Here is a 27575-nt window from a genome sequence, read left to right on the forward strand (position 1 = left end):
GTGAACTCTCTATTGGACAGGTCTGGCAGAGATTTAAATGGGTAGATTTAGGTCAGAACAGAATAAAATAAGAGCAAGGGCCAGTAAGATGACTCTGTGGGTAAAGGTGTTTGTAGCTAAGCCTGATGACTTGTGTTCAATCCCCAGAATCCACATAGTGGAAGGAGAGAACTTATTTCTCAAAGCTGTTCTCTGTTCTCTACATATGTGTTATGGTACTCCTCCACACACATACAAATAATAACAATAATAACAATAATAATAATAATAATAATAATAATAATAATAATTTAAAAAGCAAAAGTTTGTAGCAAGATACATCAGTGTGTTTCTGTATATGCAGAAACTGTTATGGATTGGTAAGTTCTATTCAAAACAAATATATGAAAAGTGTGGAATCTCCCCCAGTGTGCTGGTGTTGAGACTCCTTTAGAGACCTGTGCATGTATCTCCCAGGGCCCAGGCTCACTTCTGGTGTTCTTGCCCCCTGTCCCATGCCCTCGTGCTCTCCAAGTTTCCAGTGTGGAATATTTATCATTTATGTTTAATTTTTCACCTTCCTGCTCAGCGCTGATGAGAATGAGGAAGTTTACCAAGTGCGCCCTGTGTGTGATTGTCAGGCTCACTTGCTCTGGAATCGGCCTCGGTTTGGAGAGATTAATGATCAGGACAGAACTGATCAGTATGCCCAAGCCCTGAGGACTGTGAGTATCTGTGTCTTTGTGCTTAGGTCTCACTCTTCCGCTTATGGTTTGCTCTTACAGTTTTGTTTTGTCTTTCCTTGTCAATATCTCTAACTGGCTCCATCTGGAGCAGACACTGGAGAGCCTGAGAACTTGTTCTCTGCTTTGAGAGAGGTCCCTTGGGAGTTCATTGTTCCCATAAGAGCTCCCTTGAGAGCCTCTCCCCAGCCCAAACTTGCTGTGCCGGTACCCTTTACCTCTGTAGTCACCAGCAATTGGTGTGGGTGATCACATCTTCATCTGCACTTCTACTGTTTTCTTTTTTTTTGTTTGTTTTTTTGAGACAGGGTTTCTTTGGTGTATTCAGAAATCTGTCAGGTCTGAAGAGAGAAGGCTCAATGGTTAAGGATACTTGTTGCCCTTCCCTGGGTTTGATCCTGGTACTCACAGTTTGTGACTCTACTTCTAAGACATCTGATGCCCTCTTCTGGCCTCAGTGGGTTACAAACCCACAGTAAGGCAAAACACCCAAACATAAAATTAGGGGGAAAAAAGGAAAATGGAGCCTGTGAGTGAAGCTGGGGGACGGGCAGCGTGTCTGGAGGAAGCTGCTGGACTAAGGTAACCTATGCTGTTTCTCACAGGTGCTGATGCCAGGCACCATCTGTCTTTGTGTCAGTGATGGCAGTCTGCTCTCTCTGCTGGCCCATCACCTTGGGGCGGAGCAGGTACTGGGTCATGAGTTTCTGTTTCTCTGTAAGGGTTGTTCTTCTCTTTTCATTTTTTAATTTATTTTTCTTTTCTTTTCTGTTTTGTTGTTTTATACTTTTTTTTTTTTTTTTTTTTTTTTAAAGTTGGCTCTTGAGTTAGGGCATAGTGTAGTCCAGGCATGAGTTTCTGTGATCAAAGCCCTTTGCAGATGTAGTTTTCTTTGGTGGAATGGCTTTGGTTTGGGGGCTTAGGAACTTTACTATTTCCATTCATGGTCAGGAACAAAGTAATGACTACCACTGCCAGGTAGCTGCAGTGTAGGGTTCTGAGTTGCCCACTTTCTCTAATGAATACCCAGCCAGCATAGATGCTGTCCAAGGGAGGTAGTACAGTCAGGCCTTTGTTTCAGTGTCCTCTTGACAGGTTTTCATCTTAAGTTTCTACCGTCTTTAAGTCTGTCTCTTGTGTTCTCTTCAGGTGTTTACAGTTGAGAGTTCGGCAGCTTCCTATAGACTGATGAAAAGGGTAAGTGACAGTTGTTACTGAATTCATGAGGGGACTGTTGGACCTACCTTCTTCAGTCTGGGATGGGTGACTTTGCAGTAGCATCACAACCAGAAACTAGTAGAAATAACCCTGATTCATGGCTATAGCTCCTATCTGGAAAGCAGGATTTTTGGCTTTGGGACAGACATCCAATTAGTAGGATTTTTGTTTGTTTGTTTTTGAGACAGGGTCTCACTTGTAGCCTTGGCTGGCCTATAACTATGTAAACCAGGCTGGCCTCAAGCTCACGGAGGTCTGCCTGCCTCCCAAGTGCTGGGATTAAAGTTGTGTACACCTTGCCTGGCTTCTGGCATCTAATCAGAACCAAATGTTTGCACTCTGCTTTTGGTTTTTGTAGTTGAAGAAGTTTAGCCTTTTCTCATTTCACAGAAACTAGCATCTCTGTGTGAGGAGAACTGAGTGATTTGTAACCTACTTTACCAAAACTGCAAGATCTATATAGATCCTGCCTGATGAGATGTCATTTGTTCATGACCTCTTTCATGGTCTGTAGGAGGTGCCCAAAGAGATGTTATCCTAGAGCCATTTGGCCAGAATATGCAGCAGAAAAGGTAACTTTGACAGGTGTTAGTTTTTAACTTTCTATGATGCTGCAGATTGAATCTAGGTCTCAAGCGCATCAGGCAAGCACTCTACCATGGAACTATACCTTCTCTCAATAGTTGTTTTTCCCTGGTCCAAAACAATATGTGAATATTAACACAGTTACATTCTTTCCAAGATCTTCAAGGCTAACCACTTGGAAGATAAAGTTAGTATCATCAAGAAACGGCCTGAGTTGTTAACATCTGCAGACCTGGAGGGTAAGAAGGTAAGGCATGGGACTTTGTGGTGCACTAGAGCTGTGTGACTAAGCTCTGCCTTGTCACCTTGAATGCTATGTGATATCCCTTATGCAGCTTGGCCAGCAGAGACCTCACCACTATAAGGGTGGGTTGAAAGACCCCAACTCAAGCCTAGCCTGATACCCACCAGCATGTATTTAAAAATCACTCTGGGCACACACAGCTCTGGAACAAAGAACACATGCAATGGTCGGTCATGATGACCAGTCTCTGGAAATTGTTATTATTACTAGTTTCTGTTATCTTCAACAACTGTCTGGTTTCTAAAAATTATTATGGGTTACCCTGCTCCAGAGCACCCAAGTTTTGAAAATAAGTATAAGTCACTCTGTTCCCAGAAAAACCACTAGCTGTCCTATGGCCTTGCATGTGTAAAAACCAAAATAACATTCCAAACCCCTTGTGGGCAAAATTGTAAGTTCAGTTCCCCACCAATCAGAGACTCATGTATGTTATAGCCAGTCAATATGTTGTCATACTCCTGCCTAATGGCCAAAAAGACATAAAAACTGCCTGCTTTGGAAACTCGGGGCCATTCTCTTCCCAGGGGACGACCCCAACACATTGGAATAAAATCCTTTTGCTTTTACATTGAACTTATGTCCTGTGAGTGACTCTGTGGGGTGCGTCTCCCGGAGTTAGACTTCACTTTTGGGTCCAACAGGTGAGGGTTTGTATTAAGGCCCAGTGAGCATAGAACTGGGCTCCTGTGCCTCTCAAATAAGAGCAGAATAGTTTGTTGATGTTACATAGCATAGTGCACCACCTCTCCTTTTCCCCTAAATGTAGTCCTTTTTGAAGGATTCTTCCAGCTCAGAACTTTTTACATCCCCCACCCCCAGCTGCTCATCAGGAACTCTGGTTACTAAGCACCAGTTCCCTGCAGGCTTTTGTTTGTTTTGGGAAAGGGTTGTTATATAGACTAGGTTGACCTTGATCTCACAGAGCTGTGCTTACCTCTGCCTCCTGAGTGCTGGGATTAAAAGCATGTGCCCCCATGGCTAGCTGTTTTTAACTTCTTAAGAAGCAGCTAAACTGTTGTACATGGTTGCTGGGTTGTACCTCTCCAACAGTATGTGAGATTCATTTTGTGGTTTTCTCTCCTTTTCAGTGTAGCCATTTTAGTGTAGTTTTAATTTGTATTTTCATGATAGCTAATGATATTGAACATCTTTTCATACTCATAGGCTTATAAGACTTATAAGTCTTACTTGAATATCTGTTCAAGTGTCTTGCCTATTTTCCCTCATGCATTTTATAAAATGACAGCTTGAGATGTAATTCATGCAGTATACAAAGCACTCACTTAAAGTATATGGTTGAGTGATGTAGTGTGTTTATAAAGTAGGCAACCACTACTAAGTCAACGTTAGGGATTTTTTTTTTTTTTTTTTTTTTTTTTGGTTTTTCAAGACAGGGTTTCTCTGTGTAACTTTGGAGCCTATCCTGGCACTCGCTCTGTAGACCAGATTGGCCTTGAACTCAGAGATCCTCCTGCCTCTGCCTCCCAAGTTCTGGGATTAAAGGCGTGCGCCACCTACGCCCGGCAACTTTAGGGATTTTTATTACCCTAAATTACACTCTTTTTGTTGGTGGTCACACTCATGTGCTCCCAAGCCCTAAACCACCACTAGTTTACTTTCTGTGTGGGTTTGCCTATCCTAGACAAATCATATATACTATACTATATATGCTCCTTTGTAACTGACTTCTTTCACTTAATGTAATATTTTCAAGGATCATCCATATTGTAACCTAAGTCAGTGTGCCATCTTTTTTATTGTTGAGCAATACTCCATTGTATGGATATACCACATTTTATTTTTCCATTTACTGTTGATGGACATTTGTGCTATTGATATTTCTTGGTTATTTTGAATGGTGCTACTTTGAACATTCAGGTCCAATTATGTTTTCCTCCTTCTCCTCTTCTTCCTCTCTTATTTTTTTTTAAAGATTTATTTATATATTTTATGTATGAGTCCTCTGTCCTCATGCATACCAGAAGAAGGAATCTAATCCCATTACATATGGTTGTGAGCTACCATGTGGTTGCTGGGAATTGAACACAGGACCTCTGAAAGAGGAGTCAAGTGCTCTTAACCTCTAAGCCATCTTTCCAGCCTCATTCTTAATGCAGGTTTAGAACATAGAGGTTTAGAACATGGTTAAAGTAATAAATCATTTCTGTGGTGTCTGGCCAGACTTCAGGTTCCTGTTGGGCAGAAATGATGAAATGGTAAGAGAAGGCATCTGTGTGATATTTCTGATGTTGGGGTAAGAGTGAAGGGCAGGGAAGTTTCAAGGCCAACCCTGGTCTGGCTTCCACTGTACCTATTGCATATCCTCTGGTTCCCATTCACTGAGGCCTTGGAGAGTCTCTAGACTCTGTCCCCAACCCACACATCAGCCTGAATGCTGAGGCATTCCCTTAGACTATCTCCAATCACATCTCCACTTGCAGAGTTCTGCCTATATGCTTCATGGTCCCTAGAAGGATATTTTAAAATACATGTCTTCTATCTTTTGAATCCCTGATTAAAGCTTGTAGGAGGCCCTGTTGCCTTCAGGACAAGTTGACCATTTGGATTCTGGCTGGTCTGGCCTCCTCATCCTCTCCTGACAAATGTCTAGAAGGCCTTGCTCTTACTTACATCCTCGCTTGGCCTCTGCCCATTTGTCTGACTTCCCTGACTCCTAGTCATACAGCTATTTGTTTATTCTACAAATGTTGACTGAAATGCAGTCTGCCAGGCACCATGCTGCCAGTGTCCACATTTGCTTTAGTGCAGTGGAGGTGACACATTGTCCATCTGGCACTGATACACTGGGGTGAAACAACTTGGTTTGTGGAACAGAAGGATCCATTCTGGAAGCCCTTTGTGAAGGCCCTGCATGTGCCTATCCCTTGCTTCTTTCACGTGAAGACTGCTCTCCCTTGTTTGTATTGTTTTTCTACTCTGCAGTCCTTTGCGTCTTCAGGGGCATGCTCATTTGTTGACTGAGTGTTGAATGGATGGATGAGTGAATGAATGAATGAATGAATGAATGAATGGCCTGTTACATGTTCCTGTGAAGTTGCTGAGTTGCCCTTAACTTGTTAGCTTCACTCCTTATACCCAGTTTCTTCCTGTTCTGGTTGCCAGGTCTCCCTCCTCCTGGGTGAACCCTTCTTCGCCACCAGCCTGCTGCCATGGCACAACCTATACTTCTGGTATGTCCGTACTTCTGTGGACCAGCACCTGGAACCTGGAGCTGTGGTGATGCCCCAGGCTGCTTCACTGTATGCTATGATCGTGGAGTTCAGGGTAGGCCACCCAGGACTTTGCAAAACACCAAAGCAACAGGAGGGTGGGGAAGCTGTGTTCTTCAGAGTCCTTGAGTGCAGATGGAACAGCTTGGGCCCTGGTGATGGGCCTTTCTTTTCTGCATCAGTGGCTGCAGGATGGAATAGAGGAAGGCTGTGTTTTTAAAAAGCAGTAATTTGACATATGAAATGGAAATGACTGTGTGTTGTCATTTCACAATTGTGTCTTATCAGAATAATTAAAAACATAAATTAAGTGTTTCAGAAGGCATGCTGTGCAGCTAGCTGTGCTCTTGTAGAGAATGGAGGCTGTGTTTGTTAGAGCATTCTGAGATGGGGACTTCTCTTTTTATGCACGAAGAAATAGAAAAGCTTCATTTTAATTTTCTCATCAAAGCAGAACCACAGTCACCAAGTCATTTTAAATGGAAAAGGCATTTTTTATTGGAAGGATTTTGAAGTGCTTTGAACCTGAAATGAAGAGTGAATCACATTTAATATTCCTTTTATGAGAATGGTTCTATTTGTTGGTAGCCTCATGGCTCCATCACTTAATTTCTGGTGGGCATTTTTTTCTGTGTTATTTGCCTGATGGAATTTCCATATGGATTGTGGCTCTCATGACTATAGAAAAGGATGCTTAGTCCCAGGCCCAAGAGGCAGGGGATAGAAGATGGACTGGCCAGACAGTACTTTGGGCCCTTCTCCTGTACTTTGATGTAGTGTTCACAGGCCCCAGGGGGCTACTTTCAAAAGCCTCAACTTCAGTTTTGGTTGTCTCCTTAGGAGGGAACTTGGTGCCATGTCAGTTTACACAGTCTTATATTAGTCTGTCACACAAACCCCTCTGGTTCTTCAGGGTCTTTGTCCCTTTTTCCTGGTGGGTGGAGGGGGGGAGGTCTGTGTCTATGGTAAACAGGAACAGCATGCTATGCCTGTTTTGAGTCAGTGCTGGCCTGGAACTCACTGTGTAGCCTCAACACAGGGATCCACATATCTTTGCCTCCCAAGTGCTGGAACTAAAGTTTTGTGTCACCTCAACCATCTTTCCTTCTGATCCCAATTCATGTAGCCATTTTTTTTTTTTTCAAGCCCAGTTGTAACACAGGACTGTTCTTCCTTCATAGGATTTGTGGCGGATCCGGAGCCCTTGTGGTGACTGCGAAGGTTTTGACGTGCACATCATGGATGATATGATTAAGGTAAGCAGGACTAGCTAGACCTGTTGCCTACAATACTACTTGGAGCTGAGATGAGAGGGTGAAAAGTTCAGCAGCCCAGGATACTTAGCAAGACTGCCTCAAAATTTTTAAAAAATTGAAGAACAAAACAAAAACCCAAAGGGCTGGAGCGATGGCTCACTGTTTAGGAGCACTGATTGCTCTTCCAGAGGACTGGTGTTTGAATCCTAGCACCTACGTGGTAGCTCATACTCACCTGTAACTCTAGTTCCAGGAATATGATGTTCCTGCCTAGCCTCCATGAATTCTAGGCATGCAAATGTTACATAGACATACATGTAGACAAAACACCCATACACATAAAATAAAATTTAAAAAAAAAACAAACCCTAAAAACAAAATAGAGGTAGAAGGTACAGGGGACTAAGAATATAGCTTAGTGATAGAATACCTGCTTAACCTCTGTGCACTCTTGAGTGCTTGATCTCTAGAGTTACTGAAAACACAGATAAGCAAGAATGCATTCTGCGTCCTGTTCCACCTATTATTTCCTCAGGGCCATAAACCTCTGGCAGGGACCTGATGTGAGCAACATAAATAGTATACATAGAGAGAGCTTCTGTTTCAGGTGGTGAGGCCAGTGCTGCCATTTTGTTTGCCCCTCCCCCTCCATGGGCATTAACCTGAGAACCATTCATAGCCCTATGCTCTATGTCTGGATTGGAATTGAATGTCACTGGACCGTGTACTGACTCTACCCTGCTAGTGCCGAGAAACTTGTTTTCTCTTGGGACAGCCTTTCCACAAGTGACTGACTGGTCACTTTCTGTGGTAGCCATTTTCATCTTGGGCACTGTACTCCAGAGAAGAGTGCTAGAGGGAGTTATAAGGAGGTCTTTGCAAAGTTATGTAATAGATGTCACCAGTTCCTGATGTTCAACTAGAGTGGGTGACCCACAGGGCCTATGTCCCCTGGAAACATGTCATGACAGCAGCAGTGGTATGTGCCTTTGTAGGGTTGAGTTGAAAAGTCACAGGGTGAGTTCACAGGATGAGGGTAGAAACACTGGCCCATTATGCTTGAAAATTCATATTTACACAGAGAGAAAAGAGAATGGAACTCATAGCTTGTAACTAGATAGAGACCTTTCTCCTTTTTATCTTCCAGATTACATTTTTCTATGTCAATGTGGGTTGCTTTTATTTTTTTTTTTCTTCAGATTTGTAAAGTAACCCTCATGGGTGTTTTCCATTTGTATCTTGCCATCTCTACAACAGACCATTGACTATTAATGCTCCTAGACATTTTTGTGTTGAGACATTGCTCTGGGTCTCCCTGCCACATTTGACCACTTATCTGGCTCAGTGTTGGCCTCCTCTCACTCTGCCATCCTTTGAGGTTTCATGTCTCTGCTCTCCTTCAACCCTTATTCCTGACCCTGCATTGCCAGTCTACTGCCTGGCTAATGGGCTCATTTCTCCTGTGTGGAGAGCTGGTTTAGTGTTGAGTGCAAGCACTGCTCTTTCAGATGACCCCAATTCAGGGCCTAGCACCCACACTGAATGATTCACAGCTGCCTCTGACACCCCTGGCCTCTGTGGGCACTCACACACAGGTATGTGACGCCCCCCACCCAACACATATACAGTTTAAACTATTAAAAATAAATCTTGAAGAAGATAGTTGTAGGGCATGGTGGCCCCTGGCTTTAATCCTAGCACCCCGGAGGCAGAGACAGGAGGATCTCTGTCAATTCAAGACCAGGATGGTTTACGTAGTGAGTTCCAAGGCCTTGTTTGCTCACCCCCACCCCCCTCCCAAAAAAAAAGGAGTAAAATAGTTTATAGAGACAGACACCTCTGCTGGATCTCATCAGGCCTTGTGACTTTCCTGCTTCCTCAGTCCACTCCTCTAGACCTGGCATCCTCCCTGTCAGTTATGCTTTCCCTTGTAGTAACTTCCTGTCAGGTTCCCAGGGAGTCTCTAATTCAGGTTTCTGCTGCCAACCTTGTCAGAAACACACTGGTCTGTGGCTTCCTACCTCTCCCACTTCAGCCTTCCTCTACATGGTGTCCAAGGAAATGTACATCTTATTGGGCTCCATCCTCCTGCCCAAAAGATCTGGGTCTTGAAGTGTCTTCCAACACCCCCCCAACCCCCCAATGTGGCCACTGCTTCTGCTTCCTGATTGACTCTTGTTTATGTCCCACTTCCAGCCTTTTGGCCTCCCAGTCTTCTGCCTAAAGCCACCTCCAGGTAGCTTCTCTGTCATGCATCTGTCCACACAGCCTGTTCTCACATGCTTATGTACATGTCCATTTTCCTTGCTTCTGAGCTCCCTGTTAGGGTGGTATCATGGTAGTGGGTGAAAAGGACTGGAATCACCAAGACCAAGTTCTCAGCACGAAGGAAATTTATTTGTCTCAGAGGGACAAAGGGCGGGGAATAGGAGACAAAGACAGGAGATAGAGGACGAGTGAGAAGGGAAAAGGAACAAGAGAGAGGGGGGGAAGGGATATTTGCCCTGGAGGGACAAAGATATGGCCCATAGGCAAATGACAGTTTATAAAGGGAGAAAAAGGAAACCCCATGTTAGGATGAGTTGGTTTATTTTGATTGGACATGTTAATTAGGACAGCCAAAGGGGGACTTTTGATTGCTGGGCTTTAATGCTTTGATAGCTGCATCTTGATGGTCAGCCTCAGGAGGAGAAAGTGGACAGATAAGGGAATAGACCTTTAGGAATGTAATCTAACAGTTTAGCAAGGCAGAGGGAATGGAGGAAGGTCAAGGCCTCCCAGAGCCATGTGTGCTGTGTTCAGGCCTGCTAGAGCCCTTCAGTGGGCAGTATTGGTGAGAGGTGAGTGGATGCCTACCTTTTTGTTGTTGTTCTTCCCCAACAAAGACATTTGGTCCTTAGAATAGGTCAAGAGTAGGCATTGTCATCCCTGTTTAAAAAGGAGGCTAGGGCTTAGAGAGGTGAAGTGGCCTTCTGATGGATGGATAGGGAAGGGAGAAGCTGGTTGTTATGTCCAGGTGCCCAGTGTTGTGACTGTAAGCATTTTAGCAGATCAGATGGGATTGGAAGGAGAGGGATTCTGGTACTCGGGAGCCAAAGAATACTGAGTGTTACAGCTTGGATGGAAAGGTATTCTACACTTGGGAGTCACAGAATACTGAGTGTTACAACTCTGGTGGAAAGGTATTCTGGCAATTGGGAGCCAAGGAATACACAGGTCACAGTAAGCATGGCAGCTTACAGCCTTGCTTCAGGGAAAGGCTTCCTCACTGTATCACCTCTGCTGCAGCTGGAGAGGAGTCCCTGGCGAAGTTGTTACAGTTAGGCTCCAGTCCCCCTGGAGAGTGGAGTGTGTGTGTAATCGCTTCACCAGGGGAAGGTTTCTCCAGGGAAAGTGTTATAGCCCTACTCCCAAACCTCATTCAAGAGATTTATTGGGAGGGAAGAATCCAGGGTGGCAGAGGACAGCCAGCCAGCTACAAGCTGAACAGGCACAGGGTAGGGCTTCTAAGGGGCCGAGTTTTTCCAGGGAGATTTCCAGGATGGGGATTGGTCAGATTTCAGTCCCTGAGCTTAGGATGGCTAGATCTCCTGCTCAGGGGTTGGTTAGTTTTCTGCACAGGTTTAGGGTCAGATTTGGCTCTGGTTTCAAGGCCAAAGTGTGTAGTGTTTCTTTCACTGGTCCTTGTTAGGCATTTGGCTCTAGTTTTAGGGCCAGGGTGTATTTCTTTGGCTGGCCCCTTTTCCTTACAGTGACAACTTGGTGTTCCACATGACTGCAGTTTCACAGGAGTACTGGGCCACAGAAATGAGGGTGACCCTGGCTGATTGCAGTTCATCTCTACAGATCTGTCCTCTTCTCCTCTAGCACTCCCTGGATTTTCGAGAGAGCAGAGAGGCAGAACCCCACCCATTGTGGGAGTACCCCTGCCGCAGCCTTTCTGAGCCTCAGCAGATTCTGACCTTTGATTTCCAGCAGCCTGTGCCCCAGAAGCCTGTGCGTGCTGAGGGCTCCATGGAACTGAGAAGGTGAGTGGAAGCTGCAGCAGGTTGTGGGGTGAAGACAATAGAGGGACTTACTGGCCACACAGTTGTGAAGGACTAACAGCCTGGAGACTCTTACTCTTGGCCCAGGATTTTTCCTTCCATCCCACCTATCTTTTGCATTATGGAATGTCCCAAAGCCTCTGGGCATGTGCTGGTGAAGGAGAACTGGAGTGGGCCTTGCTTACCTCCCTACCTGTGGCTCCTTACTGTATCAAGCTGCAGACAAACATTGGTTACTATGGTTACCCACTGGCCCATTTTCCTGAATTCTCTTGGGAGTTAAAGCAGGTTAGGGTTGGTGAGGGCCACTTGCTGCAAGGTGTGGGAGACCCTACCCAGCCCCAGTGCCATTTATAGTAAGAGTGTTGCCTCTTACCTAAGGGAGCCCTGTGCCTAGAGCTCAGAGAGCTTTTATCCCAGGGACAAGCAGCAAGGGCAGGGCAGATGCCACTGCCCAGGGATTCTTCATTGTCAGACCCTGGGAACAGCTGCACTCAGGGGTTTCTGTGCTCAGGCTGTGAAGAGTGTGGAGTTGAGGGCTGTGGCTGCTCTGTCTCAACTTTTTCTGTCTAGGCTTTACCTTCATGGGTGAGGAGTATACAAACTCCTAACTGGGAGGGATGAGAGTGGTAGAGGTTTCAAAAAAGCAGAAGGATGTGTTGGTTGGACTCATCTGTGTCTGTGTGACTATTTGAGTCTATACTCCCTAGACCTGGGAAGAGCCATGGTGCTGTCCTGTGGATGGAATATCATCTGACTCCAGACAGCACAGTCAGCACCGGCCTCATGAACCCTTTGGAAGACAAGGTAGTACTGTGGGCACCAGGCCCAGAGGTGTGTGCCTGCCCTAAAGCCACTTGTACCCCTTGTGCCCTGAATATCCCTGTTCTGTGCCCTTCAGGTCAGCTAACTCCCAGGTGACCCAGGTTACTTCCCACTGTTAGTTTACATGGGCTGGAAAGGTGGCTTGGGTGCCAGGGACCCTTCCCATCCTTTTGCTACTCGTCCTGCAGGGGGACTGCTGCTGGAACCCCCACTGCAAGCAAGCTGTGTACTTCCTCAGCACCACAGTGGATCCCAGAGTGCCTCTGGATGGCCCTCAGTCTGTCAGCTATGCTGTGGAGTTTCATCCCCTCACTGGAGACATCACCATGGAGTTTAGGCTTGCAGACACCTTGAACTAATTCCCTCATTGAGAAATTAAATGGCCAATAGGCTGCAGACTCTGAATGGCTTGGGGCTCAATGGGGAAAGAAGGCCAAGAACTTCTTTGTATGCACCTACTTGGCATCTGCACAGAGGAGACCTCTTATTTTTGTGTCTTAGTGCTGCTGGCTTGCAGCATCAGGTGTGGCAGGCAGCATGGGCTGGTGACTGATTCAAGAGTTCTGAAGCAACCAGGGAGAATGGTTTGTGGTTCTGAGAGTTCAGAAAGCTCTGGTATAGTGATGCTTCCTGTCCTATCTGGAGGACAACTGAGGAAGAACCTTCACTGGGACTAAGGGAGGGCGGCCCTCTTAGCTGGAACCTACCCAGCCTGTCTGCTTTCTAGGAATCTCTAGGTCTCTGCTTAGAGAATGGCCTTCTAGGAACTTCCTTGGGCCTTCGTGATCCTGGTAAGACCTGGGTTAGAGGACTAGGCCACATCCATAAACATTTGGGTATCTTGCCTCAGTGCATACCAGCAGGTGGCCTCATAAGCCATGAGACTTGGACACCAGGGTGCTGCTCACAGATTAGGGAAGAGGCCATCCTCAAGCAGTTCCCTGTGCCACTGGAAAGAAAACTAGGAAAGTGGCCTTTTCCTGTATTTATCGGATGGCCCTTGCTCTGATGGCCTATCCTTGCTGAAGCAGAAAGTGCAGAGATTCCCCAGTTGGCTACAGCCTTGTCCCACCTCTGCCACTTCTCTCCCATACTCTTTCTAATGATCTCTCAGTTCTGAAAGGATTTGGGAGGGATCCAGTAGTAAAACCTAGGTGGCTAAATCCCTTGCATTTCAGGGCAGACATGGACTATGTCCCCATAGTCATTCCCCAAATCCCATAGGCTGGTATCAACTCTGGAAATCCATAGGTCCTTTCCCAGTTTGTTGAGCAAATAAGTACAGAACCAGAATGCCAGCCTTGAGCCTCACAGTTTTATTTTCTCGTCATTCTTCATCCTTCCTTTCAGCACCATAAAGGAAAAATCCACCTCTTTTCAACATTTTCATTTTAATCAGGCATAAAGATTTGTTTTTCTTCTTGGGAAGAATCGTCTGGATATATATTTGATAATGTTTTACCAAAACCTTAGGTATCTTACCATATAAAACCCCTAATGTCCCATGAGGATACAATACAGAAATTAAAAAAGTTTCTTCTTTTTTTTTTTTTTAAAACAGTATTTCTAAATCTGAGCAAGTTAATACAATAGTTAAAAAGCATCAAGGTTAATATTCATACTTAAAACTCCAGGTGGTTTTGGACAAATAAAGATGAACGAATGGTCCTTCCTAAGCTAATGCACTTACCTAGCGCTTCCCTTGAGGGATCCTGGGCAGGCAGAGCTGCAGTTGGGATTCAAGTGATCCCTGTGATTGCCCCTGTCTAGGCCTTAGTTGTCACAGAATCTGGAATCCTGGCAATGTCTCTTTTTTTAAAAGTTGAAATAGAAAGGCCTGGCATTACACAAGCCCTGAGTCCATAGGAAAACCACAACAAAATGTGTGGCAGATGGTCATGGCCTCAGTGCCAAGAGATGTGTAGGGGAGCTGGAAGGCAGGCTGTCCCTCCTCTGGACTCCAGAACCTGTCTATGTAGAGGTGACCTTGTAATAACAGAAGATGACAGAGGTACAGGGTAGTACCACTTGCCTAAGGCCACCCTGGGAGTTGGGAAGGAGAGAAGCATGTGGCTTTGACTCCAAACATGTCACTCTAACCCAGGTTTAGGGACCCTGGCCTTGGCTTCATCTACTCTCCTTAGACACAGTGCCATTGGTATAGGGATTAGGCTTGCCCAGTGGTGCCCTGCATGAACAGCATCCTGTTTGTTTCTGGGAGTGGGACCTTTCATTCCAGGAGGCCTTCCCAGATTAATGGGGGGAGGCCAGACCCTGGCAGGGGAAGGACACAGCTGAGAACCCTGCAAGGCTGCCCTAGCTCTGGACACTGGAGCATGGGGGCAGGACTCTCCAGGCCAAAAAGTTCAGACAGACTGGTATCACCAGCTATCCATACCCTAATGCCAAGCTGCCTCTGCTTTGAAGGATCACCCCAGCACAGGGTCTGGCATCTTGTTGGATATGTGCCCCTCTTCTTGATCCCTTTTGCTACTTAATGGGTGACAAGGCACAGCTTCAGGGCACCAGCATTTAGAGGTCCCAACAGAAGGGTCCTGATCCTTCCTCCATTCTCACCAAGCCGAGTTGGCCTTGAGCCAGGCTGGATACAAGATAGGGCACTTTGAAGAGATCAGTGGGGTTGTCAGAAACAGTCCCTCAAATTGGAGCTCAGTAAGTACCCTGAGACAGTCATCTTCCCTTTATAGTCAGGGATCAGCCTCTGCTCTCTGAAGGTAGGTGGGCAGTCAGTGCTGTCTTGGGCACCTGAGCAGGAGCAGGTGGAGAACAGTGGGCTTCTAGTAGCCTCACTATGCCGAGCTTGGGCTGGCTCTGGTCACGCAGTGGCTGGTGGCTGGCCACCTGAGCTTAATTGGTAAAGAAGCAATTCTCTACATCTTGGTTTCCTGCCACTTCATCCAGGGTACCCTCCTAGACATGGCATTGGCTGGAGCAGCTATTAGGGAGAGTGGGTTTGGGAGGCCAGAACTGCAGCCCAACTTGGGGGCAGGCAAGTCATTCCTGAGCTCAGCCACACATGGATGAGGAAGTCCTCACGAAAGGGTTGAACCCAAGGGGCCCGTAGAAGAGGACGTGTTGGCTTGGATAGAAGAAGCTACAAACCTGTCATTTTCAAAATCAACCCTCCCCCCTTTATGTTCTGTGTCCCCTTTGTGTAAAAAAAGTAATGCCCTCTTCTTGGACTTCCTGTTATGTCCCCACAGCTGTGTCAGTTTCCTAAAGGTGCTGCTGGGGTGGCCAGAGGCAGCTGAACCCTGCTGTGTGGGCTGGGGAAGAGCACAGTTCTACCCAGTGACTTACAAACCCTAAGTGAAGGGTGATTTTGTGTTTAACATTTTCTGTTTTCTTTTTAAAATGTAATCGCCCTTGAATGCAAGACCCTGGGAAGAGCCCTGGGCTGGCAGGTAATGACAGCCTTCACATCCCCACCAAGCTGGAGGTGTGCCCAGGAAGTGCTTCTTTGGCTGTTTCTGATTGTGTTTGGAGTTTGGCCTTGGGTGAGGCCCGAGCAAGGGGTCTGGGTGCTACAGTGTGGCACATGGCATGCGGGCAGCGTGCGTGCGAGCGAGGGTGCAGGCATGCGAGACAACATTGGCAGCAGACAAAATTAATGAACCCTGGACAAAGCTTGAGAAGAGATACAAAGAGTACACAAACCCAGTCTTCATACTAACCCTTGGGTTACAAACTATGTTGTGCTGTGTAGATCTGTAGAAAATTGTGATTGGAAAGAATGGCACTGGTTAGGCAGCCAGGGGCTCCCAGACTGGCCTGAGTCCTCTGTTCTTAGAGATGGCCCAGAGGCACAGAGCAGCCTGGCTTCCAGGCTCCCAGGGGACTGACAGGCTCTTCCCTGTCCCCTGCCCTCCTTCCCCCAGCACTTGGTGCTCAATGGAGGGGACACAGCCCAGGTTCCTTGAAGGGCTGGCAGAGGCCCCACTTCTTGAGATGCCAGTGGCATGGCTGGTCTATGCCTCCTCTTCCCCTGCAGATACCATCAGCCGCATGGCCACAGGGAGGTGGTCGGTCAGGCCGGATAGCTGGGTGATAAAACTGAATTCTTCTACCTCCTAGGTTGGGGGGAAGGGTGGAAAACATTCTGTTTAGATCCAGAGAGGATGTTCTGAAAAGGGAAGTTTTGGGGGAGGAAATGACAGCCTGTGGTGGGAGGGTCTAAATGTGGGGCCAACTGGGCTAGGGTTGTACAGAGGGTATCTGGAGGCTCTCGGGCTATGAAAATGGTGGTTCTCATTTTAAGGGAGCAGGGACTGAGGGATAGGTTCAAAGTACTGTACGGTGCTACAGGGAGCAGCCTGAGACTCACAGCCTTCCAGTCAGGGCACAGCCCCTCCTCAGCGTGAAGCATGTAGTCAATGCGGCGGCCATTGCCTTTCAGCAGGTCCTTCCTCCCCTTCTGCCCAGCCCCTGGGCTCTTGCTGGTAGGGAAGGCCAGATACTCCCTTCGGCCTTCCTCACTCTCCAAAACCCTGTCGGGCAGAAAGGAAACAAGGTGAAGTCTTAGGCCAGCCCTGGACTGTGGAGCCATACTTTCCACAATGTAAGAGGGAAAGGGTAGACCAAACCTGGGTTTAAGACCTGCCTGTCTTGTGACTCCACAATGGGCCTCACCATAAGGAAGAGTCCCTAGTGAGCAGAGGCTCCACCATCTGTCACAGGCTGTCTCTACCTTGGGCTAACCAGTTCCCACTTCCCTTTCTATCCCGATTATGGTCTTGACATTCCTGGCTATGGCCATGTGAATACACCTCTCCTGATCCCTTCTTTGCTTTTGAGCTAGTAGGGGAAGCCCCATCACTATTTAAGATTGGCCAGGCTAAGGGAATCAAGAAAGGGCTACATGGAGGTCCCAGTTATTTTATGGGTCTTAAGCTTAAGTGATGATGTGACCTAGCTTATCACCAAACCTGTGAGTACTATTTCCTTTGTAAAATGAGTAGTTGCTGTGGCCCTGACTGAGGGAATGGGCTGTTGTCCTATTTCTCAGAGTCATCCCAGAGACTCAAGGGTACCTACATGTCCAACACAGTTCCTACTAGTCTTCCCTGAGAGCCCAAGCAACCCTGGGAGAACCAGGGAACCCCATAGGTCATCCCTCTCAAATTATGGCATGGGAGACTCTGCCCAGTCCTCCAGGAGATTAACACTGGATACATTTAGTGTCTGGAGAGACTAGGATGGCAAACGTGGCTTTCTACAGGTTTTTATCAGCCTTAAGATAAATACACTAATGACATTCAGAGCATTGTTAACGGCTCAAAGATATAATCCATTACTGTCTTTTGTTTTGATAATTAATTCTAGCATCAATGATCTGAGAGTTACTGATAGTCATTTTTTAATCATCATCTCATGAAAAGATAATTTTCTCTGCATAGGATGATGTTTCAAATTTAGTCTATAATCTAATTAATTGGTTCAAATTAGCTGCAAGGAGGCATGGCAGTGGCTCTTTGCGGTCTCAGGCTGTGAATTATAAATCCACTCTGCTATTGGCCTTTCCTCTGTGTCCTTTATGGAAGCCTCACTAGGTTCAAGGATGAAGGTGGACCAGGGTAGAACTGTCTTTCAAGACAGCCAGTGTTCTCTCAGAGGCCATGGGCTCCCTTCTCTTCCACAGACCTCTTACCCAGCAGCTCTCTAGGGCTTGACTCTTGGCCTGATCCTGTATGAGTCATATTTAACTAGAGACATTTGCAATGTGATTCCAGATTGTGACTATTGCTTTGGGATTTGTCCCTTCTTCAGACTCCACCTAGCCGTCCTCTTTCCTGTGTAAGAGTTTCCTGATACGCCAAAGTCCTTAGTGGCTTGAGTGAGCTGGCCCTGCTGGAACCTGCCCAGTCCCCATCTCTACAACATACTAGGGACTCTATACCTCCTGAAGGCCTGGGAGCTTATTAGGATTAGGGGTCCCTGCAGTAGTGTGGGCACTCACTTTTGAAGATTGTCAGGGGTACACACATCCTCATCATAGAGACCATTTGTGTCCAGCAGGGTACCTGGGGACAAAAGAGGAGAGTGGTGTGGTGACTGAAGTAGGGTCTAGCCAGCCTCAAGGGTAGCCCCCATGGAGAGATTAGGGAGACACCAGGACTTTGGGGTCCTCTAGACAGCTGCTTAGGGCATGTCCCCTTCATGAGGGATCAGGTTCTGGTGGCCTCATCTTGGGAAGCCCATGGTGAGCCCAGCCCCCTGCTTACCAATGGCCCAAGGCTTCTCCTCCCCAGGCCCCAGGCGGCAGGGGTCCTTGTATCGAGTAAACAGTGAGTGCTGCTGCTCCAGTTTGTCATCTGTGTAGGAGGAATGGAGAGAGGAGTGCTCTGGACTGAGGCACCCGCTGCCCCTGGTTTGTGCCAGTTACTCCTACTGTATGCCACTAGGTTCCTTTCTCTTTGGTAACCATTCTGGGTTTATGGTTCTTTTGGTGTCCTGTGGTTGGTACTGTGGCTCATCTGTCCAGTGATGAGCCACAGTACCTTCTATGTGCCCCAACATACTGCTCTCTGTCCTCCAAGCCTTCCCAGATTCCATTGCAAACTGGATGATGCTGCAGCTGGAACCCTGTTCTCTTCACAGATCTGTCTGCTTGACCCTTGGGGAGGATGGATATCACATGGCTCAGAACCATGTGTTCTGCCTACTCCCTGGACCAGTATAGTCTTTTTTTTTTTTTTTTTTTTTTTGACTCTGGGCTGGAGGAAGGGCATTGGGTTAGGGCTTCCTGGTGGGAATCTCCTCTAAAAGCCTCTTCCTGTATGTGTTGTGCCAAGAGTGTCCTGACCAGAACAGAGAGACTTGTGCTGGGGCAGAAACTAGTGTGTTGAATGTGACAGCCTTGCTGTCCCACACAGGTATAGAGGAAAATCATTCTGTGTTGGTGACTGTGTTCCATGGTCGGCACTGCATTCTCCTCGCCCATGCTGGAATTGCCACTGTTGTCAAGAGATGCCTTCCTGGCCATAAAAGGCTAAAACAGCTTTGACTTGCTGCCATCAGGTGAGGGTACCATCTTGGACTCCAGATGAGACCTTGAGGTTTCCTGTTCTAAAGGGTGAGGCCTGAACTCACAGACTTCAAGTTCAGCGCTACCCATAGTCTCCTGTGGGAGCTGTGGCTCCCGCAGGAGTGTCAGAACCATGAGGCTCCCAGGCCAAAGAAAGCTCAAAACTACTCCTACCCCAAAGGGGGTTTTTGTAAATGTGGATTCAAATCAGTTTAAAACTTCACAGATGATTGGCTGTTAGTCTTCTACCTAAAAGGTTTGTTTGCTTGTTAGTTTCTTGAGACAAGGACTCGTGTATCTGTGGCTGACCTGGAAGTCACTGTGTAGACCAACTTGGTCTCAGACCTGAGACTGCAGGCATGGGCCACCATACCTAGCAGAGTTCAATAATTTAAACCAGTAGTTTTTTAAATTTAAAATAGTGTGTGTGTGTGTGTGTGTGTGTGTGTGTGTGGGTGGGTGGGTGGTGGGTGGGTGGGTGTGGGTGTGGGTGTGGGTGTGGGTGTGGGTGTGTGGGTGTAGGGGATCTACATATGCCACAGCAAACTCAGGGAGGTCACAGGACAACTTTTGGAAGTTGTTTCTCCTGGGGATTGAATGCAGATCATCAGGTTGGTACTTTTACCTGCTGAGTCAGCTTTTTAAAAATTTTGATCTTAGTTTTATTTCATGTATATGATTGTTTTGTCTGCATGTATGTCTGTGCACCACTGTGCCTTCAGAGGTCAAAAGAGGTCATTGGATCCCTGAAACTGGAGTTACAGACAGTTGTGAACTACCATGTGGGTGGTGGGCATGGAACCTGGGTCCTTTGCAAGAACAGCCAGTGTCTTTAATCCCTGAGCCACCACTGAGCCATCTTCCTTGCCTAGATTAAGGCAATATTATTGGAAGTTTCTCCCTTGTCCTGGGTTCATTTTTAGGGCATCTCTTTGTAGCTAGAAGCCTCTGTGCTTTTTTTGGGGTGGGGGCAGTGTATGGGTTGTTCTATGCAAGGACTCCAGTGTGGGGCAGACACATTAGTCTTGCTAAATTTCCCACACACATTCATGAGGAACTGCAAATTCTTCAAACTACCTAGCTGTAGTCTGTGACTGTCCCTGGAGTTTCAGACCTGAGAGGGGAGGAGTGTGGCCTCACCAGAAGAGCAGTTATCAAAGTTCAGATCTCCACAGATGATGTCAAACACCACCAGCTCCTCCGGGTTGGCTGTGCTGGATGAGGAGGTAGATTTTCGGAAATCAGCTAGCCAGTCCTGAAGCAGGTCCAGCTGCTCACACCGGATGGCACTGTCCTCTACAGATAGGACAGAAACCAGACTATGAAGCTTGACCTGGACACCAGCCAAGGCCCAGGTATTGAACCCATCCCCCAAAAAACTCAGACTGTGGCCTACCTGGTGGGGCATGCAGGTGTGTGCAGGCGATGTACCCAACGATTCTTTGGTCCTGAGGTGTGCTTCCCACCTGCACCTGGGGGAAGGCAGGGTGTCAGTTTTGCTATCAGCCAACCATTGTTGTTCCAGGTGCAAAGGGACCCTGGCAACATCTAGAGCCCTCTGCTCAAGCTCTGGCCATCATGCTCTGTGCCAGGCTCCTGGCTAGACTCTGGGGCCCAGTCTAGTAGAGAGGGCATGCCCTGATTCTAGAAGTGTCTGGCTGGTTCTAGAGGCAGATGTGTAAAGAAACCATCAGCCTATAATGTTACATGGTTGGCCACAATCTGTGCAAGGCTTTATGGGGCAGAAACTCACAAGTCAAAAGCAAGTTCCTCCCTAGTCCCTGGCATCTCCAGGTGACCAGAATATCCACCTACACACTTTCCCGAGTTTTGTTTTGAGACACAATCTTGGTATGTAGCCTGGATGGCCTGGAAATTGTTACATAGATCTGAATGATGTCAAACTTACAGCAGTCCTCCTGCCTCTGGTTCTCAATTGCTGGGATCACAGGTATGTACCATCATACCCAGCCTCACATTCAGTCTTTTTAATATTTGTTTATCATCATTGTAGTTGTGTGAGTGTGTGTGTCTGTCCATCCACAGAAGCTAGAATTGGAGCTGTTTAATGTGGGTGCTGTGATTCCTAACTCTGGTGTTCATAATAAAGCTACATGCTCTTAACCATGGAGCCATATTCTTTATCCCCCTTTTAGTCTTTTGTCTACTCCCATTTAATGGCTCTTTCCTTCCTCCTTTGGCCATACTCTCAACCTGACCTATTGACCCTCAAATTTGAAATCAAAGCTAGTACCCACTAGAGGGGCCTTGGACACTGCCAGCCTCCTGCTAGTCTGTCTTTGCCCCATCTGGCTGCATGGTCCATTGCTTCATGAGTTTTTGTTTGTTTGTTTTTCAAGATAGGATTTCTCCATGTAGCCCTGGCTGTCCTGGAACTTCTCTGTAGACTAGGTTGACCTCCAACTCAGAGATTTTGCCTGCCTCGCCTTCCAAGTGCTGGCATTAAAGATGTGCGCTGCCACTGCCCAGTGCTTCATGAGTTTTATAGGAAATGGTTTCCTGTAGTCCCTCAGTCTTCGACCAGAGTCCTGATCAGTGTCCCTGGTTCTGGGCCCCTGGCATGGACTGATCTCATCCCAAGTCCAGCTCTCTTTTCACATTAGCCTCTTCACATTCTCACACTTCCACTTCCTCCAAACCTGGCCCTTTCCTTACTAGGGCACAGTTACATTGGGTGGACCTGGCTCAACAAGCAGTTTACTTGGCCAGGTCATCTCTAATGCTGGCTTCATAAAAATGGGCATTTTAATTGTATAGCCCAAAGACAACTCAGCAGCCCCTCATGGGTAACTCAGCACAAGAATGAGCCCTTGTCTGTGCTGTGGCTCTGGAGGTAAGACAGACTACACATCACATCCCCTTCCACAACCTAAGGCCTCTGCCAGGTCCCTTATCACTGTCCAACTGCTGGAGGCCACTCAAGAAGAATCTTTCAATTGCATACTCTTCAGGGACTATTGTGGGCCCCTGTCCTCAGAGGTCTGTCACATCTTCCTATGTGAGCACCAGTTGCCCTCCCCAGATAATTATCCAATCCAGCTGTGTTTCCTGTGTTGATGAACCCCAGACCCAGGCACTTCCCAGAGAGGTAGACCACAGAAGCCAAGGTTCTTGTTCCATCCTGTGGCAAAGGACACAACAGTGCCTCTCAGTCATTGTTCTTTCCTTTTGCTGCTGAAACTGAGTGGGTCTTCTCAGTCCTGTCCCCTGGATTTCTGCAACTCCACCCTCCTCCCCACAGCATGCATGTCTATCCTCAGTGCTTATTGGCGAATGTCTCACTATTTGATAATAGGCTCTCTGACCTGAACTTGGGCTGTTTCTAAACTCACATGTTCAGTTCAGACCCAAGGTGCAGCCATCTGGAACCCCTATTCTGGGAATTAGCCCTGCAAAACCATGGACCACTGATGCATCTTGTTATAAAAGCACATTAAAAAGAATACAGTGCTCAAAGGGGCTTATGACACTGCCGACCTTGTGTTCCTCAGGCAACAGGTTTCTCCCACTATAATCTTCAGCCACAGACACTTCAGCTTAGTATATCCTCACATGCTCATTGTGTACCATTTTATGAATGGATACACCAAGGCTCACAGCATTCAGATGGGAACATGTTAGTCTTGTTGGCCTCCCCGTGCTGCTTGTTGCTCCTTTCTGGGCTGTTGGTGTCCTTGTCAAGATTGTTAACAGCCACCCATTTGTCAGACTCTCCCTTAGTATCACTTGACCCATGCTGAGTTCTGGATGAGGGCAAAGGCATCCCTACTGGCCCTGTTGCCAAGAACCCACTTAGAGAGAAGACACCACAGTAGTAAGGCCACAGTTGCCGCTCTCTTAATAGGTATGTGATCTTGACAGCATCCACTTTATTATTTGCTGGGACTTAGTGATTCCTACGGCATATCCTCAGGACCTGCAGAGTCCTGTGTGTTTCTCTTACAAAAACAAACAATCACACCGAGAGGCTGAGTCCTTTAGTCCTGCTGGTACAGAGTATCAGTAAAAAAAAAAAAAAAAAAAGGGGTCCTCAGGATTAGATATACTGTGCCAAAGAGAATTCTAGTCCCTTTCTTCATGTAGAGGCCCATTTCTTCAGGAATCCATGGAATAAACTAGGTGAGCAGGACTCAGCGAGGAAGGTGGCAGAGGGAGGGACTGCTGACCACATCCTCCCAGTGTCCCCAGCTCCTCTGTAGATAAACCTGGCCCTCTTGTGTGGCAGGAGAACAGTCAGATCCCAATCCAACAGGCCACAGCTCTACTCTCAAAGGCAACATCTGGCCGGACAAGAAGTTCAAAAAAATACCTGAGCACAGAGTCAAGGAGTCCATCAAGGGAGAACTGGTTTGTGCTTGGCAAGATTAAGACCAGCAGAGCATAGGATGTGGAGGACCCTGAGGGTGGTATGGTAAGGGCAGTAAAAGGGATCAGATCTAAAGAAATCAGACAGGCACATCACAGTGGGCTAATGTAGAGAGGAAGTTCACCAAGATGGTGCAGTGAAGAACCTGGGATAAATTGAGCAGGCACAAGGTTCAGCTAAGGTGGCTGGTTTCTTCTGGCTTCAGGATAGGAGGACCTGGGTGAGGATAGTGAGGCAGATGCTGAGCTTACTCAGGAGTAAATGAGATGTACCCAGGAGTCAGCCAGATTCAAGGATGAGCTCTGGTGTGAGATCTGGGCTGGGACAAGAATGAGGGTTACCAGCAAGGTTAGCAATGGGGCTGTGGAAATCACATTCCCCGAGGGAACAGAGTTGATAGTAGGGGATCCTGAGAAGTAAAGAGAGCTGGCTACATGGCTTATCCCAACCTTTAGCTATAAGAAAACAAGACTGTCAGGTGGTGGCACATGCTTTCAATTTCAGCACTTGGGAGGCAGAGGAAGGGGATCTGTGAGTTCTAGGACAGTCTGGTCTACATAGTGAGTTCCAGAACAGCCAGGGCTACACAGAAAAACTCTGTCTGGAAAAACAAAACAGACAGACAAGCTGGTACTATCAGATCTGTCATGATGTTAAGAGATGTTGCAAACAAAGTTTGATAGCAAAACAAATACTGGCCAGCTCAAAAAAAGTTTTGGAATGGCATGAGCCAACATATCTGCTGACCAGTTTGAAAACCACAAAGCAAAGGGAGACATTAATGTTAGAGCCACAAAGGAGAGGCTGTCCCAAGAAGACAGTTGTCTTGAGAACTGTTTCGGGGTATCAAATGAAGGGGGACGGTCAGAGGATAGTGGATTGTTCTGCATAGCAGTAGTCTGGAGGTGAATGTCTCCAGGCTCACAGCCATCTGTATCAGAGTTAGGGTGAGAGGATACACCTTTCCACCGATGACAAATATATCCACAAATGAACCATATGTCAGAATAGGAAGGCTGGAGCTGTGTGTCAGAAGACCTGTGCCTGTGACTAGAAAGCTGGGGACTCTAACTCTGGTAGAGCCATGCAAAAGACCTTGAGCACCCCAGGGTGGCGGAATACAAGTGCCTGCCTTTCCTTAACAGGCAGATGGAGTCAGTGTACCCTTACTCCCAGCAGGCACTGGCTCAGTATTTTCCTGTACAGGTTGGGCTTAGTTAATCCTGGAACTGAAGTGAGAGAAACCTGCCCTGGGCCATAGTCAGGGTCCCCTGATAAAGCAACCCCTCAGTCAAGTCTTAACTTTTAATGGGAGAACCACAAGCAAAACAGCTGCTGCCCCTGGGGACAGAAAGTTCCACCTGTATCAGATGGCCAAATGATGTTTCAGAAAACTCTGGATTCACTAGCAGTGGCCTTTAGATAGAGAACAAAAAGTCGACACAGTATCTCAGGCTCCGACAAAGATGTGTAATGACCAAATTACCATGGTCTGTCTAAAACCTCCAAGTGCATCCAAATTAGCAGAAATAATCGTGATTCACTTTAATTAGTGACTATGGAAATGAAGCCAAGGGTTGGTGGGAAGAGAGCCTGGCAGGACAGCTGCTGACTACCAGAAGGGGGCTGTCCTGGCCAATGAAGCTAGAGGTCTCAGTGGTTGAGTGTGGTCTTTGGCCTGGGGACCTGAGAGTCCATATGCTGGCTTGTACCCATGCCATGTGTGAATGGAGATGGGCTTGTCTCCTCTTCTATCCCTTGTCACAGCAATCACCACCACTCCCATGTTCACCACGTGCAGTACAAGAGGCTGAATCCCATCTGGACCTCAGGATACTGGTTCACACCCACAACACTTCATAGATGAGTAAATGTGACTCTGAGAAACTGGCCAGATCACTCAGCCTGAGCCTATGGGTTTCCTGTGCTTGATCTGGGGGCTGTGAGTTCAGTTCCCTGAAAAGTTTTTTCTGGCTCCCAATTCACCCCATCAAGGGAGTGTGGATTTCCAGGGCATAAGGATTGGTAGGGGCTATGGCTCATTTTGTCATGTGGTTTGGGGACAGCTGGTGTGTAGCCCTCAGGTGGAGCTGAGGATGCCTACCTTGAGAAACAGAGCTCCCTTAGAGGCCAGGGCATCGAAGCTGCACCCATTGGGGTAACAGTGATAGGCCACATCCATGACAGGGTAGCGGCTGGCAAAGAAGAGACCGCTATTGAGACACTTGAAATTGCAGCAACCATGGCAGCCATAGACCCCGACGTCATACAGGATGTACTCGAAGTAGCCGTGTAGCTGCTCTTTCAATTTAGCAGCTGCACGCTTATCAAACACCTCCTGCAGGCACAGGAAGTCCAGATTGGCTGGGAAGAAGGCCGAGACCTCATGGTCAAAGGCTTCATCAGGGTGTCGCCTCCTGCGGGCTGCTGTCTTCTTCACAACTGACGTCTTATACAAGAGCTTGCTGTTGACTCCTGGCTCTCCGCTGCCACCACCATCTTGCCCAGCCCGTGCCTTCACTAGGGACTCCCTGGAGGCTGAGGGACTGCCCAGGCTCCCGGAATCCCCATCTCGCTGATTATGGTTGGGCGTCTGGCCCTTTGGGACCCCACCAGCCCCATTCCTGGCTTGGCTCCCAGTAGCAGGGTCATCAGCTTCCGGTGGTCGGCCTCCTTCATCACCACCAATTCGCACAATGCAGCTGTCCTCAAGGCTGCCATCAGCCGGGTCCCCAGAGGCTGGGCCATTGGCAGCCTCTTCACTGGGGTGACGTCCACCATCCCCCTTGTATTCCACAGAGGCTGTCCTCTTAATGCTACCAGGGACAGCTCTAGCTCCATCACTGCCCTGCGGAGACACCAGGCTACTGAAGCTGGCTGCGCTGATGGAGGTGTTGGTGGGAGAATCAATGTAGATTTTGATCTGAGGCCGGGCGGCCCCATTTCGGATTCTCTGCCCAATCTCTTTGGCCCGTGCTTGGGTATTGAAAACATTGTTGAGCCTTGCAAGTGAGTCAGGAAGAAGGCAGACGTTAGCTGTGGCAAAGCAAAAGCTTTTGCCAGCCCCTGTGCCCTTCCATTCGCTAAGCAGAGCTGCCCCTCCAGCTGGGCTCTTATCCTCTAGCCGGGAGTATGAGTAGGGCCGGCGGGCAGACTGCAATGGAGACCAGAAAATGAACCCAAGAAAGGCAAAAGGTAATGCAGCCACAAACAGAGCCAGGTAGACTGGTGTGAAGAGTACAGTGCAGAACAGCTGCAGGCAGCAAGGGTCATCTGCCCTCTGGCGCTTCTCATAGGTGGTGGGTATGAAGGAGGCTACCAGCCGGTCCACCAGCCAGTAACATGGGAAGATGAGGGCCCAGGACACAGCATGGAGGGCGGACAGACAGCTATTAGGAAAGGGAGTCGTGTACAAAACCATTGCAGCTCACTGGGCGCCGCAGCCGGCCCTACTACATGGTGTCCGTGGCAGCTGCAGCACTTTCCCAGGCAGGGGTGGGCAAGCTGAGGGCAGGTGGAGGACAGGTCACCTCCTGGCAAGATGTGACTCTGGGTAGTTAGTAGTAAGTGTCCTGCAGACATTCATGGTTCACCTCAAGGGGCCATGCTGGGATACCAAAGCTTGTTGAGAACCTGGAGAAACAGAGTGAGGGAGATCATTACTAAATTAGATTGTTCTGAAAACTAGAGAATCAGTTTTACCTGGAGTGTTTCAGGGCCAGAAGAATGCCCCACCACATTCCATTTGTCTATATAGTCTTGTTTTCTTGGAATAAACAGCTTTGTATATGGTTGTCACTAACTGGCTGTCTTGACTCTGTAACTTAATTGCTTAAAAAAATGGCCCATGTTTACAAAAGGGCATAGCTTTATGGGTACAAAGGGGTGTGTTGCAATTTCAATTTGAGTGTGTGCCTGGACTGACACTGGCTAGAAGCAAGTAAAGCCCTGTGGGAG

At 47.6% G+C, this 27575-nt stretch overlaps 2 protein-coding genes across 13 annotated transcripts in view; one reads left to right on the top strand and one right to left on the bottom strand.

Moving 5' to 3' along the window:
• Prmt7 (protein arginine methyltransferase 7) overlaps positions 1-27420 on the top strand; it is a 62721-nt gene extending 35301 nt beyond the window's left edge. For 6 of the 12 annotated variants that reach the window (XM_027405908.2, XM_027405914.2, XM_027405913.2 and 3 more), the window contains 9 exons: positions 569-704; positions 1328-1411; positions 1872-1919; positions 2683-2772; positions 5953-6114; positions 7241-7315; positions 11183-11343; positions 12072-12168; positions 12375-13862. In XM_027405908.2, the coding sequence (XP_027261709.1) occupies positions 569-704; positions 1328-1411; positions 1872-1919; positions 2683-2772; positions 5953-6114; positions 7241-7315; positions 11183-11343; positions 12072-12168; positions 12375-12545 (1024 nt within the window). In that variant the 3' untranslated portion in view covers positions 12546-13862. Of the gene's footprint in view, positions 1-568; positions 705-1327; positions 1412-1871; positions 1920-2682; positions 2773-5952; positions 6115-7240; positions 7316-11182; positions 11344-12071; positions 12169-12374; positions 13863-19079; positions 19225-20406; positions 25509-25962 lie in introns of those variants that run through there. The other 6 variants (XM_027405909.2, XM_027405911.2, XR_004769275.1 and 3 more) reach the window with 5 other exon arrangements.
• On the bottom strand, positions 16176-27039 carry Smpd3 (sphingomyelin phosphodiesterase 3). The gene is made up of 7 exons (XM_027405917.2): positions 25723-27039; positions 20628-20703; positions 20372-20527; positions 18429-18518; positions 18164-18227; positions 16532-16694; positions 16176-16277 (listed from the first exon to the last, which is right to left on the bottom strand). The coding sequence occupies exons 1-7, from the start codon at positions 27037-27039 to the stop codon at positions 16176-16178; spliced, it is 1968 nt and encodes a 655-aa protein (XP_027261718.1).
• Positions 27421-27575: the final 155 nt, after the last annotated feature.

Source organism: Cricetulus griseus, chromosome 3 (genome assembly GCF_003668045.3).
Source record: "Cricetulus griseus strain 17A/GY chromosome 3, alternate assembly CriGri-PICRH-1.0, whole genome shotgun sequence".
NCBI classification, from domain to species: domain Eukaryota; kingdom Metazoa; phylum Chordata; class Mammalia; order Rodentia; family Cricetidae; genus Cricetulus; species Cricetulus griseus.